Raw genomic sequence first — 13,982 nt, 5'->3', positions numbered from 1 at the left:
TACTCAGCAAACCCTGGCAGAACAATATCACGGACTTCATCCAGGATCACACCATCTGATAAATGAGGCTTAAAATGAACATACATTCACCCTGATTGGGGTGAGAGTTTTTGATGTTCATGGAGAAATCCCATGTGATGTCCATTATGCCCAGGATAGAGATGTGAGACACATATTGACTTAATATTCACCTCAAATTGTTTCATTCTTTCAAAATTACACAAATACATCACTGCCTAGAATCTAAAATAGGGTGAAAGCACAACACGGAGGGGTTTTCAGATCATTCTGCTGGTTAAATCAGATTATTAATTATTTAAAGGCCAAATGGGATACTTTATCCAGAACTTTCAACACACTAAAGCAGAAAATACTGTCACAATTATCACAAGCCAGAACGAATGAACTACGCACATGAATTAATGATCTAACTAAAACGCTCCATCATGGGCTCATCAGACTGATCACATGACACAAATGAGCTGTTATCACGCTTTTTGGCAAACACTAGATGTGCCTTCGCTTGTTCTTTTTAGTAATAACTTCTTGTGTGCTTCCCTCCCACATGATCCGGTTGACTAGTTCACTTTTATCTGCATCTGCTACTGAACTATGACGCTAAATCAAAGTGATGGTTGGCTTCTCTTGTGGTTTTGTCCTGAATGATCACCCTGTCTAAGGAGTTTTGCTTTGCCTTCTGATGTGTCTTCCATTCCCCGATAATAGAACCAATGGTGTCAGTGGAACGTTTAAACACCTGGATAATTCCTCAAATTTACACATTTGTTTTACTTTATCTCTGGAATGGTCTTTAATCTTTATTTTAACAGCCGTCTCTCAGATTTACAATCCTTAACTGTAGGGTTCTTCTTAATAAATTGCGGTAGCTATTTTAATTCACAGGGAGAAGTAAATTTTAAGGCAACTATGTTGGGGATTTCATTGCACAATCAAACCCTCTGCATCAGAGGAACTGAATATCTTTATAAAATATTAATGCTTTTTTATTGCATTTCAACATAAAATGAAGCCACATTATTTCACTTTGTGGTTCAATCTTAGTGCTGGGAAATTCAATTCGAATTCATTTAGATTTTATATTTTCATGTGCAGTCAGTTGCCATTATCACCAAATAAACCCTGGCAGGATAATCAGGACTCCAGCGAAAGGCAAGAGGGATCTTGTATCACCCTAAAGGGGTTTAATTTGTGATAATGACTAGCTGAATGTACTATATCCCACTTATTACACAGCTACTTCCAAATAAAAGAGAATTAAGTATTGTTTCTCTTTTAGGGGCTTTTAGCCTTTATCGTAGAAGACATCAAAGACAGATATGTGGATGTTGATCTCAAATCATAATTCACCTACCTGTCTCAACTTTGGAGTGATCAGTCCGCTCTGTCACCTTCTCTTGACTGATGAGGTAATCAACGATTCTCACTCCGATTGGTGGCTCTGCATGGTTCCATTCTATTATAACCAATGAACTGCTAGGCTCGTATGAATGGGACAGCTTCAGCCTGACAGGAGTATAAAATCAACATTAATGACTTAATGCTTGACCAAGATTGGAACTTCTACTGTGAAACCTCACTTCAGAAACTGTAAATTCCCTGAACTCACATAGGTTGAGGCAGAGGAGCACAGGTCGGGAGTCCATCTGTGCCAAAGGCATTAGAGTCGCATCGACACCAGTCATCAATAACATCACCTTTAGCAGAACACCACAGTACACTCATCATGGCCTCCTGCAGAGCCTACATGAGAAGACAAAGATGCAGAGCATGTTATAATAATACAAATGATAAACAATGATTATAATAATCACATTTATATACTGTAACACTATTTCACACTCAATGAGCTTTACAGACTAAGTGGAGAAATGTCCTCTACTTCCACTAGAGTGCAGCATTTATCTGGATGATGCATATTTGTACAGACCACAAATGTTTTAGAGATTTGGACTGTAATTAAAATATCATTTGAAATATAATTTTTAAAGTAATTAAAAATTGTGAATAAACAGGCATTTATTTATTTATTTCTAAGTATGCTTTAACTTATTTTGCCTAAAATGTAGCACAAATATATATGTGATGCTACTACGTATATGTTCAAGTAATTATATTTATTTAATTGAATTTTCATTAAAATTTAAATAAAAAAGCAGTGTGTGTATATATATATATATATATTAATTATAATTAAAATACAATAAAACATTATTTTTAAATAATTAAAACATTTATTATTTATTTATGTGAAACTAATGCACCACTAATATATATGTGACTCCACTGTCTATATATATATACTCAAATAATTATATGTAATTAAGTGCATTTTCTTTCATATTAAAGTAACTTACACAAACAAGCTAACAAACAAACAAACAAATAAATATATATTTCTATGTATGATTTAATTTATTTTGGCAGAAAGCTACAAAATAATGTGCATTGTAATATATATATATATATATATATATATATATATTTATTTATTTATTTTTTTTCAAGTAATCATATTGAATTAAATTTATTTTCTTTCAAATGAATGAAAGAATAAATAAATAAATAAATAAATAAATGCTTTATATTATTTAGCGGGAAAGGGACAGAATAATGTAGCACTAATATATATATGACTCCACTGTTTATATATGTGTAAGTAATTATATTTAATTAATTTAATTAAAATGAAAATAAACAAATAAATAAATACGTTTTTGATCTAAAGACTTACGTCTCAGGTCAATAGATCCTGGATGTGTTTAACTGATGAACAGCCTTTTTTTAAATAAATAAATAAATGAATGTGTTTTCGATTGAGCTATAGGCTTACATTTCTGGTAAATAAGTCCTAGATGTGTTTAATTGTTAAACAGGCTTTTTTTTTTCTGTTTGCTATTCTCAATGAGAAGCACAGTATTGTGTCCCTATCACTATACTGGTGCAATAGCTCTTACACAGACCACCTGTCGACTTCACTAACATATTGTTCACCCGCAACCTTTGTTTTCCCCAGGCAGTATCCCAACCAGGCACATTGCAGCTTAGCTTTAGTGGGTAACCTGGCAAGGGCTGCGGGGTGAGAGTATAACATTATGAGTCACAGATACCTGGTAGGTCTCGTTGCTGTTGACCAGTTCGTAGATTGGCGTGGCTTTGGTAATGTTGAGCAGCACAGGTTCTGCAGGACGTGCAGGCCCAGGGCTCATGTGGCAGAGGTGGCAGGACAGAGGGCACTGGCCCTGGCTGCTGCAGTCCATGCGCACCCCCGCCGCCATGCGCTTGGCACCCGAGTCCAGCAGGCTGGCAATGTATGCTGGGTAAGTAAGCGTGCGTGGCTCCTTGTCCCGCTCCTCTGACTCATCTGATGGAGAGTTTCCTGAAAAAACAGAATACGGCTGTTTACTTGATTTTATTTCAATTATTATAAATGATTTTGATCTGTTATTTAGAAAAGTTAATTAAATTCTTTAATAAAAATAAACATGTAAAATATGTTGATTAATTAAAAATTTAGTCCTGTCAAATCGATTAATCGCAATTAATCGCAATTATTCACGAATAATCGCATCCAAAATAAAAGTTTGTTTACATAATATATGTGTGTTTAATGTGTATATTTATATGTATATATAAACACACACATACATGTATATATTTAAGAAATTTGGGAAATATTATATACAAATATACACAGTACACACACATTGTTGTAAACACATAATGAGTTTAATTGTGATTAATCGATTCGACAGCACTAATAAATTTAACTGCATGTCCATAATTGCTCTACCAGCTCTATTTTAGACACTAAATCATCATTTGAGCCTAAAACGAAACTGTATTGAGTAAAGCTTTGCTTCTATTTTAAGCCCATCCCAAAAGTATATGAACTCACAGTTGCTTACTCTGCAGACCCTCACACATACAAAAGCAATCAGCTCACGCAACAGCCAATTAGGGAATACCCTTTCACTGCAGCACACTTTAATAAAAGACACACACTCTTGAGATTTTAAAGACGTGCACACACACACATAAACAAACCACACAGAGATTTTATGAGCCAACAGTGTGAGAAGAAAATGCAGTGTGAGAACCCATTATTCCTTTAGCCTTTCGCAATATCAGATAGGCCACGTTTAGCCCAACGTTTTGCATAAGAGACACATGAGGAAATGAAAACGCAGTGCCCCGTAGTACACTTAATAATAAAGCAACAAAAGCCCTGCTGCAAACTGCAAAACATATCAATCAAACTGAGTTTTGCTTTCATCTCAGTGAGATTCTTATTTAATTAAAGACTTTTTAGTATTTGGGGAGAATCAGAGCAGTTATTTCTTTGTTATTCAATATCTAAATGAGCTCGGGTCTGCAGGAGACGTACAAAAGGTCATGCAGCCGACCTTTGGGAGGAGATGGGAGCAAATCGGCTCTGACGCCATCCTACCCACTCTCTAGCTCTTTATAAAATATAACTCAGTGCTAACTCATTTTTCCAGTTTAACGGCGTTACAGGTGTGGGGCTAGGGTTGGCTGTAGCTTCCGTCTCTTTTTTCTTGACAAGAATTGCATTTATTTAGAAGCAGAACTTCACTTCATTGTCATCATGGTACAGGTAGGGATGAGGGAGCTTGAGCAGAACAACAATGAACTGTGGTCAGATGAGATGTTGTCAGGCCATATGTCAGTAAAAATAAATTTTCCTGTTCTGTCGGCCGTGATACTGTGCTTGTAGCATGCACGCTTCAACTGCATGCACAAATGTGGCGGTGCGCTGTAGCCTGTATCAATTCTTATTCGACCGCGAATTAAACTACGAGTACGCGTGTCAGATCCGCGTCACGTTCTGCAGCGGCAGCACTTAATAGCAGTAATAGCAGCCAAAAAACCTAATAACCCAGCTGCTGTGAGGTCGTTAATCAAAGAACAAAAGAAAAAAGAGGATATCAATAACTTTTGTAGCTTTAAGGATTTATATTTAATTTAGTATTTAGTGATAACTTTATTCAGTTTCTGTGCATTTCTTACTTGCTGAAGGGCACAGGTAAATAATGGGTTTATGTGAAGATTGATTTAAGTTCACTTAAATTAGAAGCTGTTATTTTTTAAAGTCTAATAAATGTTAAAATTGATAGCTCTCAATTATACTGTAATGTTGAATAGTCAATTGTTAAATATTTGGATAAAAAAACAATTTCACTGAGATTTTAGTAATATTGGTATCAATACTCACTTTTAGTCATAAAAAATGGTGCTGTGCAACAATTAATCGTGATTAATCGCATCTAAAATAAAAGCTTTTATGTACATAATCTATGTTTGTGTACTGTGTATATTTATTGTGTATATATAAAAAACACACACGCATGTATACATTTAAGAAAAATATGTTTATATTAGGGCTGTCAGATTAAAATTTCTAATCTAATTAATTACATGATGTGTTGATTAATTCATCTAATTAAAAATAAACAATGTGAGTAAATGATGACAGAATTAAATTTTTGGGGGGTGAGCTATACTTTTAATGTTTTTATTATTATTATTATTATTATTATTATTATTATTATTATTTATTTATTTATTTATTTATTTATTTCCAGCAGGTGGTGGTAAATGTCTTTATGAGGTCATTCACTAACTCGATTCGATTCGTTCAAACAGCTGATTCATTCAGAGATGAAGTAAACATCTCTCTTTATAAATGGGCCTTTGAATCACTGATTCACACGATTCGTTCAAAATGCGGATTCATTCAGAAACTAAACACTGCTGTGTTGGTCGGAGACACACAACAATTCTGATGTGGCTTCAAAGGTAATACGTTCTCTGCAAAATTGAGCAAAAACATAGTATAATATTTAAAATATAACACAATATCAGCTTCTTATTTACTAAACTGTTGTATAAAATCACATTTAAGCTCATGACAGATCGGGACAAATTCACCACTCCTGTTAGATTGTTCTTGCTGCCCGTGTGATATATTATATATATATATAAATATATATAAAAAAAAAAAATAATAATAAAATATATATATATATATATATATAAGAGATGCATACAAAAGCATTTTTGCACCAATATCTTGAATTTTAGGGCATAATGGCATTTATGAAGTTGTTGCCCTGCATCATATTTGTCAATGGCCAAATGTATAAAATAAAAGATGACGTATAGGTTTGGGGGCAGGGCCAGCGTGTTAACGGCGTTCAAATATTTTAATTGCGTTATTTTTTTAGCGCGTTAAACTTAGCCTTAGTTTATATATTAAATATATTTATATATAAAGTAAATTATATGAATATAAATATATACATGTAAATACATGTAAATATTTTAAATATATATACTGTATGTGTGTGTCTTTATATGTAGATAATAAATATACACAGTAAACACATGAATATTATATACTGTAAACAAAAACTTGTATTTTGGATGTGATTAATCACGATTAATCGTTGCCCAGCACTAGAAAATATATTTAGCAAATATTAAAAATATATTGTCTTTATGTTGTTTCTACATTAATTTGAAGATGTAACATTTTTGCAGAATAAAAATCTATTTAAAAACTAATGTTAGGCAGGATTGATCACGGTTAATTGCAATTCATTTCAGAAAAAAATGTGTGATGAATTAGTTTTTATTGATTGCCAATATACTATATATATAACGCTTTCTTAATTACTCAAATTCAGGGATAGGCAACGTCGGTCCTGGAGTGCCGATGACCTGCAGAGTTTAGTTCCAACTCTAATCAAACACACCTTAACAAGCTAATCAAGGTCTTCAGGATTACTAGGGCCACAGTCATGTGAGATTTTTTTCAGGGTTGGAACTAAACTCCGCAGGACATCGGCACTCCAGGACCGACGTTGCCTACGTTGCCCTGCTCTAAATCATCAAAATTGTATCTTCCATTGTATTTCTTTAAATAAAAGCACTATAGCCGTGCCAAGAAACCACAAAGCTCTTCAAAAAAAAAAGGTTCCTCAAAGTTAATGAATTAAAAGGCCTGTAAATTACACATTTTGGATGCCAATCAGAAAGCTTGAGCTCCTCAGAAAATGCTAATGTGTTAAAAGTGTTTCATTAAATTCGATGCCAGCTGTAGATTAAGAAGGCATTACTAATATTACGCTTAGCTGGTGCTTTAATTAGACAGAGTGAGAGAATGAAAAAGCAAGAAGAAGTGGGGAAGAAGAAATAGGGTAGGCTGGAAGAAGAGAGAAACAGTGGGAGAGCTGCACACTCGACAGTGTGCCAATTTGCTTTGACATATTTTCTCTACAGCTCTGGGTTTTGACAGTTATGAAACCGGCATGATGCATTGCAGGCCAAATTAAAACAGGAGACTGAAGGAAAACATCTCATTAGATAACTTTCATTTTACCCGCTTGATTTGCATGAAAAAGCAGGGAAAATCTTGTCATCTGTAGTGTCTCTTTAAGCTCAGAGCTCAGAAAACGCCTTTGATATTCTCAGTGGTTTGAAGGATTGCCATTTATGACTGCATGCAAATTGTCAGCCGTGACAAAGGTGAGCGTTCCTCGGAAATTCCTGGGAACCGGCAGATTTTTATATAGAAATCTCCTAAAATAAGACCTGCGCCTAAGAGGCGAAACACTAGATGGCACAAGAGCTCTAGGACGGGACGCCGAGCGCACATGAAAGCAGAAGGGAGGGGGTGACCTAACAAATTGCATTATCATGTCTGCACGGATCCGAAAACACAATCTGCACGATAAAGTACGAAGATAATGAACATTGCATCCCCCTTTTCTCATGTATGGAAAACGGATGAAACATCAAAATGGAAAGTCATGAATTGCTCTGCGTGTCTCCAAAATCCGAGGAGCTTTCAGTCAATAATCAGGACGTTTAAGCACCGCAGTCAAGCAATTTAAACGTGTAGGCTCAGGATGCATTTGAACGCTTTAGCACAGCCTCGACAAGCTAATCTCACAAGAAAGATGTTGCATGATAATTATCACACAGTCCTTATTCGAGCACCTGCTTTGTTCGGAGCGTATGTGGATTGAGTTTTAAATGCTAGTCCACAACAACATGTAAATACTCTTCCAGCCAGTCTCTTTCCATCTCACTACTCTCGCTTCCCCCGACCAGCCTTTCAATCTTTTTTTGCGTTCGGCCGGTTTACGCATGCAGCTGCTGGTCTTAACTGACATGCCCCTCTGTCTCTTAATAAAAGCTGCCTGTGTGGTACAGGTGAGAGTGACTGGGTTTATTTACCTGTGATTGGGCCTGCCTGCAGACACAAAGAGCAGTGACATCTTGTTTGTGAGGCGCGAGGGCTAAACTAATTCATCTGTTGGCACGTTGTAGCTGGTAACGCTGCCCGGGACCTCGCTCTGCAATCTGACCTGAACCACCAGGCTGAGGGGCTTGAATCTGAAGCAATTTGCGACGGATTCTAAAATGCCTTGCGCAGAACCGGCTGAGGGCTTTATTTTTATTCTCAAACAAGAGCGACGAGGCTTATATCTAAGCTGTATTCCACAGTAATTGTCACAATGTGCAGTGCAGGACACTGTTTTGAGTGGTAATTGCATGCAACAAGGAGAGGAGACTGACAGGCAACAATTTATTTATTTATTTATTTATTTTTTTTTGGAGAGAAAAACAGGTGAGAATGACTCACATCAAAGCAAGCGGTGATTATGATTATTGTTAATGGGAGCTAAGTACCAGAAATGTAATTTGTACTGTTCACTACAATGTATAAACATGCCTTTTTTGTTTTAATTTAATTTAATTTATTTTATTTCATTTTTTATTTTTGTTATAATTGTGCTTAAGCATCTTAAAATTTAGACAATACTTTGGCATGTTGTGGTAAATTTAGTTAATAAGACATTTTAGTTGGCATCAATTTAAAAAAAAAAAAAATGTTTTAGTGAATGAGAAAGTGCTTTCAAATACATATAAAATACATACAATACATTTTTATACCCAAAATACATATGTATAAAATGGTATTTTAGTCAGTAAGTCATTTTTGCTGGCATTTGCTGCCAAAAAATAAAAAATAAAATAAATAAATAATAATAATAATTATTTGATGATAGATTTAATACAAAAAATACATGTGTAAATACTTGTATGTGTGTGTGTGTGTGTGTGTGTGTATTATTATTATTATTATTATTATTATTATTAAAAATGGCAGTTTTAGTCAGTAAGTCATTTTAGCTGTCATCTACTTTTAATTGACAAACATGTTTTATTTGATGAGAAATAGAAAAAATATTTTACATATTAATTTTAGACACAAATTAGATATTTTACATATTAATTTAAAGGTATCAGCATTTAACCACATGTGAAAATTGTCCTTCATGTGACTAGTAAAATTCTTTCTAGAATTTTCTTCATCAGAAAAGTGAATTAACATTTTGCTTTTTTAAAATCATATTTTCATCAACATCAACTAGTAATATAGTAATAATAATAATAATTGTGCAAATTATATATATATATATTCATTCATGAGTAAATATTTATATACATTTATTTTTAATTAAGATCTTCGTTTAATAATAATAATAATCATAATAATAATCATCATCATGATAATCATCATCATAATAATAAAATGGTAGTTTTAGTCAGTAAGTCATTTTAGCTGAAAATGATTTTATATTTCATGACAAAATGCAAAATTATATATATATATATATATATATATATATATATATACACACACACACACACACACAAATTACATATTTTACATACTCATTTAAACATAACAATATTTAACCACATGTGAAAACTGTCTTTCATGTGGCCATCTTTCTAGATATTTTCTTCTCCAGAAAAAAAAAAGCTAAATAATAATAATATTTTTCCGTTTTCAATAACACTGAATTAAAAAAAAAAAAAAAAAAAAAAAAAAAAAAAAAAACTTTATTAAAATCATTGCCAGTAATTTCATTAATGAGATTAACACTATTTCGATTTCTAGTTCTAGCTGCAGGTTTAGACGGCAGACCACTGGAACCCCTACAGCAACTGTGCCATAATCAAATATTTGCAGTCTGCTGTAAGTATCCCTTGGAGTTAGAGGACGATCTCAGCAACAGGGATTCAGTGCCAACCAGGTGCAGTTTCCCGGGTCTTATCTGTCTGTGCACGGCAAGCAGCTGGCATGCTTTTCACGAGCGGATTACACGCTAACGGTGCTGTTCGCTCGTACTATCATTTCCGCTTTTCGGGACATGCCGACCTTCAAGCGCAGCTCAAAACTTTCACCCCTTTTAATTGATGGATGATTTAGAGGGTGTGTGAAAGACTTTTGAAAGACATGAAGAAACAAGACGAAATGTGAAATGACATCTGCATTAATCTGAGATTAGAGTTATTAGCCTGAGAGGAACATTAGATTGTATAGTGAGCAGAACTCAGAGATGGGCCCTGCCATTTTCTTCTTTCATTTCTCTGTCCAAGGCTAAACTATTTGGAGTCTTAATACAAAAAAAAGAAAGAAGAAAAAGAGCTGAAATATGCATTATACCTCTTATCCTTGCACTGTAGGATGATCCAAACTATCTGTGGTAAAGAAAAGGTGCAAAAATATTTTGAATGTAGAAGCAAAACTAATTTCACAGAAAGATTGAATTTTGCAGTTCGGATAAGAACAGAATGGTTTTCTCTAAGGGTTCGTTACAGATACTGTCTGCAAGACTGGTAATTTCCAAAGTTTTCGTTATATTTTTAAACATACTGTTAAATCTCTGTTTAGAGAGACGGTTTCCTCAAAAAATGAAACGTGGTCATTGTTTACTGACCCTCAAGTTAATGGGGTCCAAAAAAACCTTTGAAAGGAAGGCATAAAGGAACGGTTTTCTCCTAAGTAAAAATTCTGTCATCATTTACTCACCACAAGTTTGGAATGACATGGTGAGTAAATAATGACAGAAATTTTATTTTTGGGGTGAACTATCCCTTAAAAGAGAAGTTCACTTCCAGAATAAAGATTTCCTGATAATTTATTGTCATCCAAGATGTTTATGTCTTTCAGTCAAAAAGAAATGAAGGTTTTTGATTTAAAGAAGTAGTTCACTTCCAGATCAAAAATTTACAGATAATTTACTCACCCCCTTGTCATCCAAGATGTTAATGTCTTTCTTTCTTAATAAGAAATTATGTTTCTTGAGGAAAACATTTAAAGGATTATCTCCATATAGTGAACTTCAATGGTGCCCCCAAGTTTGAACTTCCAAAATACAGTTTAAATGCTGCTTCAAATGGCTCTAAACTATCCCAGCCAAGGAAGAAGGGTCTTATCTAGCAAAACGATCAGTCATTTTCGAAACAAATTGATGATTTACATACTTTTTAACCTCAAACGCTTGTTCTTGTCTAGTTCTTTTCTAGTTTTCCGGCTTAAGACAGTTAGGGTATGTCAAAAAACTCCCATCTCGTTTTCTTCCCCATCTTCAAAATCATCCTACATCGCTGCAGAAGTACCGACCCAGTGTTTACAAAGTGAACATGCAAAGAAGATCAACAGCCCTTTACAAAAAAAGGTAAAACAGCGATGTAGGATGATTTTGATGTTGAAGAAGAAAATGAGATGGGAGTTTTTCAACATACCCTAACTTTATTGACCCGGATTACACAGACTACGTATGCGCATTACAGAGATGAGACAAGACAAGCATTTGAGGTTAAAAAATATATAAATTGTCAATTTGTTTCGAAAATGTCCGATCGTTTCGCTAGATAAGACTCTTCTTCCTCAGCTGGGATCATTTAGAGTCATTTGAAGCTGCATTTATGCACCATACATATTCATTACATGGAGAGAAATCCTGAAATGTTTTCTTTAAAAAACAATTTCTTTACGACTGAAGAAAGCAAGACATGAAAAGGGGGTGAGAACATTATCTGTAATTTTTTGTTCTGGAAGTGAACTTCTTTAAACATTCCAGGATTTTTATCCATATAGTGGACCTCAATGGGGACCAAATAAAAAAAAAATATATATATACTTTTACCACAAATGCTCACCTAGCACTAGCTCTGTGATGTGTCACGTGTGGTTAGTTCTACGTCTGTGTACTTCGGTTAAAGAAGGTAGATTAGGGTGAAAAACTCCATCTCATTTTCTCCTCCAACTTCAAAATCATCATCGTCATTGTTTTGCTTTTTTTTTCCGTGCTAGTGCAAGATGAGCATTTGTGGTTAAAAAGTATATACATTTGTATTGTATGAAGAAAATGACCGATTGCTTCATTAGATAAGACACTTATTCCTTGCCTGGGATCTTGTAGAGCCTTTTTAAAGCTGCATTTTGGACTTTCAACCTGTTGGCCACCACTGAAGTTCTATACACAGAGAAAAATCCTGGAATGTTTACCTTAAAAACCTTAATTCATTTGTGAATAAATGCTGAAAGACATGAACATCTTGGATGACACTGGGGTGAGTAAATTATCAGGATTTTTTTATTCCAGAAGTGAATTTAGAGACATCAAGGCATTAACTGAAGAACTCCTGCTAGCAACCAACAGCACAGAGACAACGGCGACCTCCAGAACTGCTGTCAGAGTAAACAGGTCATACTTTAGTTTGTTTTTAGCACTTTTCCTGTCAACTAGACTCATGAATTGCTAAATACCCCAAATATTTTCCTCAATACGTTTTAAATTCCCCCCGGGTGCTTCTATCAAAATTGAAGCATGCACTAACCCAGCACGTACAGCACAGCACAGCACAGCAGAGGCCAGTATTATTCAAGCGTGTCTGTGTTGCCGGTCTGAGAAGACGGTTCCACAGTGACCGGTCAAAAGATTAATTAAGAAGAGAAGTCACTGGGGTCCGGTTTGTCCTGACCTCTAAAATGAGTAATCAGGGCCAGGAGATGACTGCTCCATCAGGTTTCTGTCTCAAGCCCTCATTCTGTCACACAAACACATATATACGCACAGGTCACCCCGTGTTGACATGGCAACTGGCCTGCTCATTTTTAATCTTTTCTCTCCATTGTACTGGCTACATTCAGCTCTCTTGGCTTCACCTGTATGAGGCTCACAGACCCTCCAAAGTGAATGTTGTACATGAAGCTTAAACTCAATAAAAACCGGTGCGAGATTAAAAACCCAGACAATTAGAACAAAATACATCAATAATAGAAATAACCTTGGGCTTTGCAAAGCAAAGAAAGAAAGGACATAATCCAGACCTTTTGCTGAACCCAGCATAGTGGTGTGACACAGATGACCTGGACTCATATATAATACAGAACAATCCGTACATACAGTACTGCATGCAGCATAGCAAAGCAAAGTCTTTTCAAGGTGGACTATGCCAGTCACACAAAGTCAACATGTCTACTTACTTTGTTAATTTACAATATTGAGACCAGTTCAATATTGAGACCAGTTCGTCTGTGCATGCTATTCATAACACTACCGTTCAACGAGTCAGTAAGATGATTTTTTACTTTTTATGAAAGAAATGAATACTTTTATTCAGAAGGGATGTATTAAATTGATCAAAAGTGACAGTATAGACATGTACTTCAAATAAATGTTGTACTTTCTAACTTTCTATTTATCAAAGAATCCTGAAAAAAAAGGATCATGATTTCCACCAAAAATCATGTATGTATGTGTATTTATATATACGCATATAAATATACACAGCACACACACATTTGTAAACACAAACTTTTATTTTGGATTAATCGTGATTAATCAATTTGACAGCCCTAATATCTATCTATCTATCTATCTATCTATCTATCTATCTATCTTGAAAGGAAGTCATAAAGGTTTTCTCCTAAGTAAAAATTCTGTCTTCATTTACTTACCACAAGTTTGAAATGACATAGCAAAGCAAAGTAACACAAAGTCAACATGTCTTTTACTTTGTTAATTTACAAAGAGTTAATATTGAGACCAGTTCAATATTGAGACCAGTTC

General features: G+C 34.6%; 1 protein-coding gene across 4 annotated transcripts in view; it reads right to left on the bottom strand.

The window, feature by feature from the left end:
• Positions 1-13,982, bottom strand: part of astn1 (astrotactin 1) — a 276,262-nt gene that overhangs the window by 32,102 nt on the left and 230,178 nt on the right. For all 4 annotated transcript variants that reach the window (XM_051137636.1, XM_051137646.1, XM_051137653.1 and 1 more), the window contains 3 exons: positions 3,129-3,397; positions 1,628-1,761; positions 1,373-1,524 (listed from right to left, as the gene is read on the bottom strand). In XM_051137636.1, coding sequence (XP_050993593.1) covers positions 1,373-1,524; positions 1,628-1,761; positions 3,129-3,397 — 555 coding nt within the window. The remainder of the gene's footprint in view (positions 1-1,372; positions 1,525-1,627; positions 1,762-3,128; positions 3,398-13,982) is intronic.

This window comes from Labeo rohita, chromosome 2, assembly GCF_022985175.1.
Source record: "Labeo rohita strain BAU-BD-2019 chromosome 2, IGBB_LRoh.1.0, whole genome shotgun sequence".
NCBI lineage: Eukaryota > Metazoa > Chordata > Actinopteri > Cypriniformes > Cyprinidae > Labeo > Labeo rohita.
This window is presented reverse-complemented; position numbering and strand designations above follow the sequence as displayed.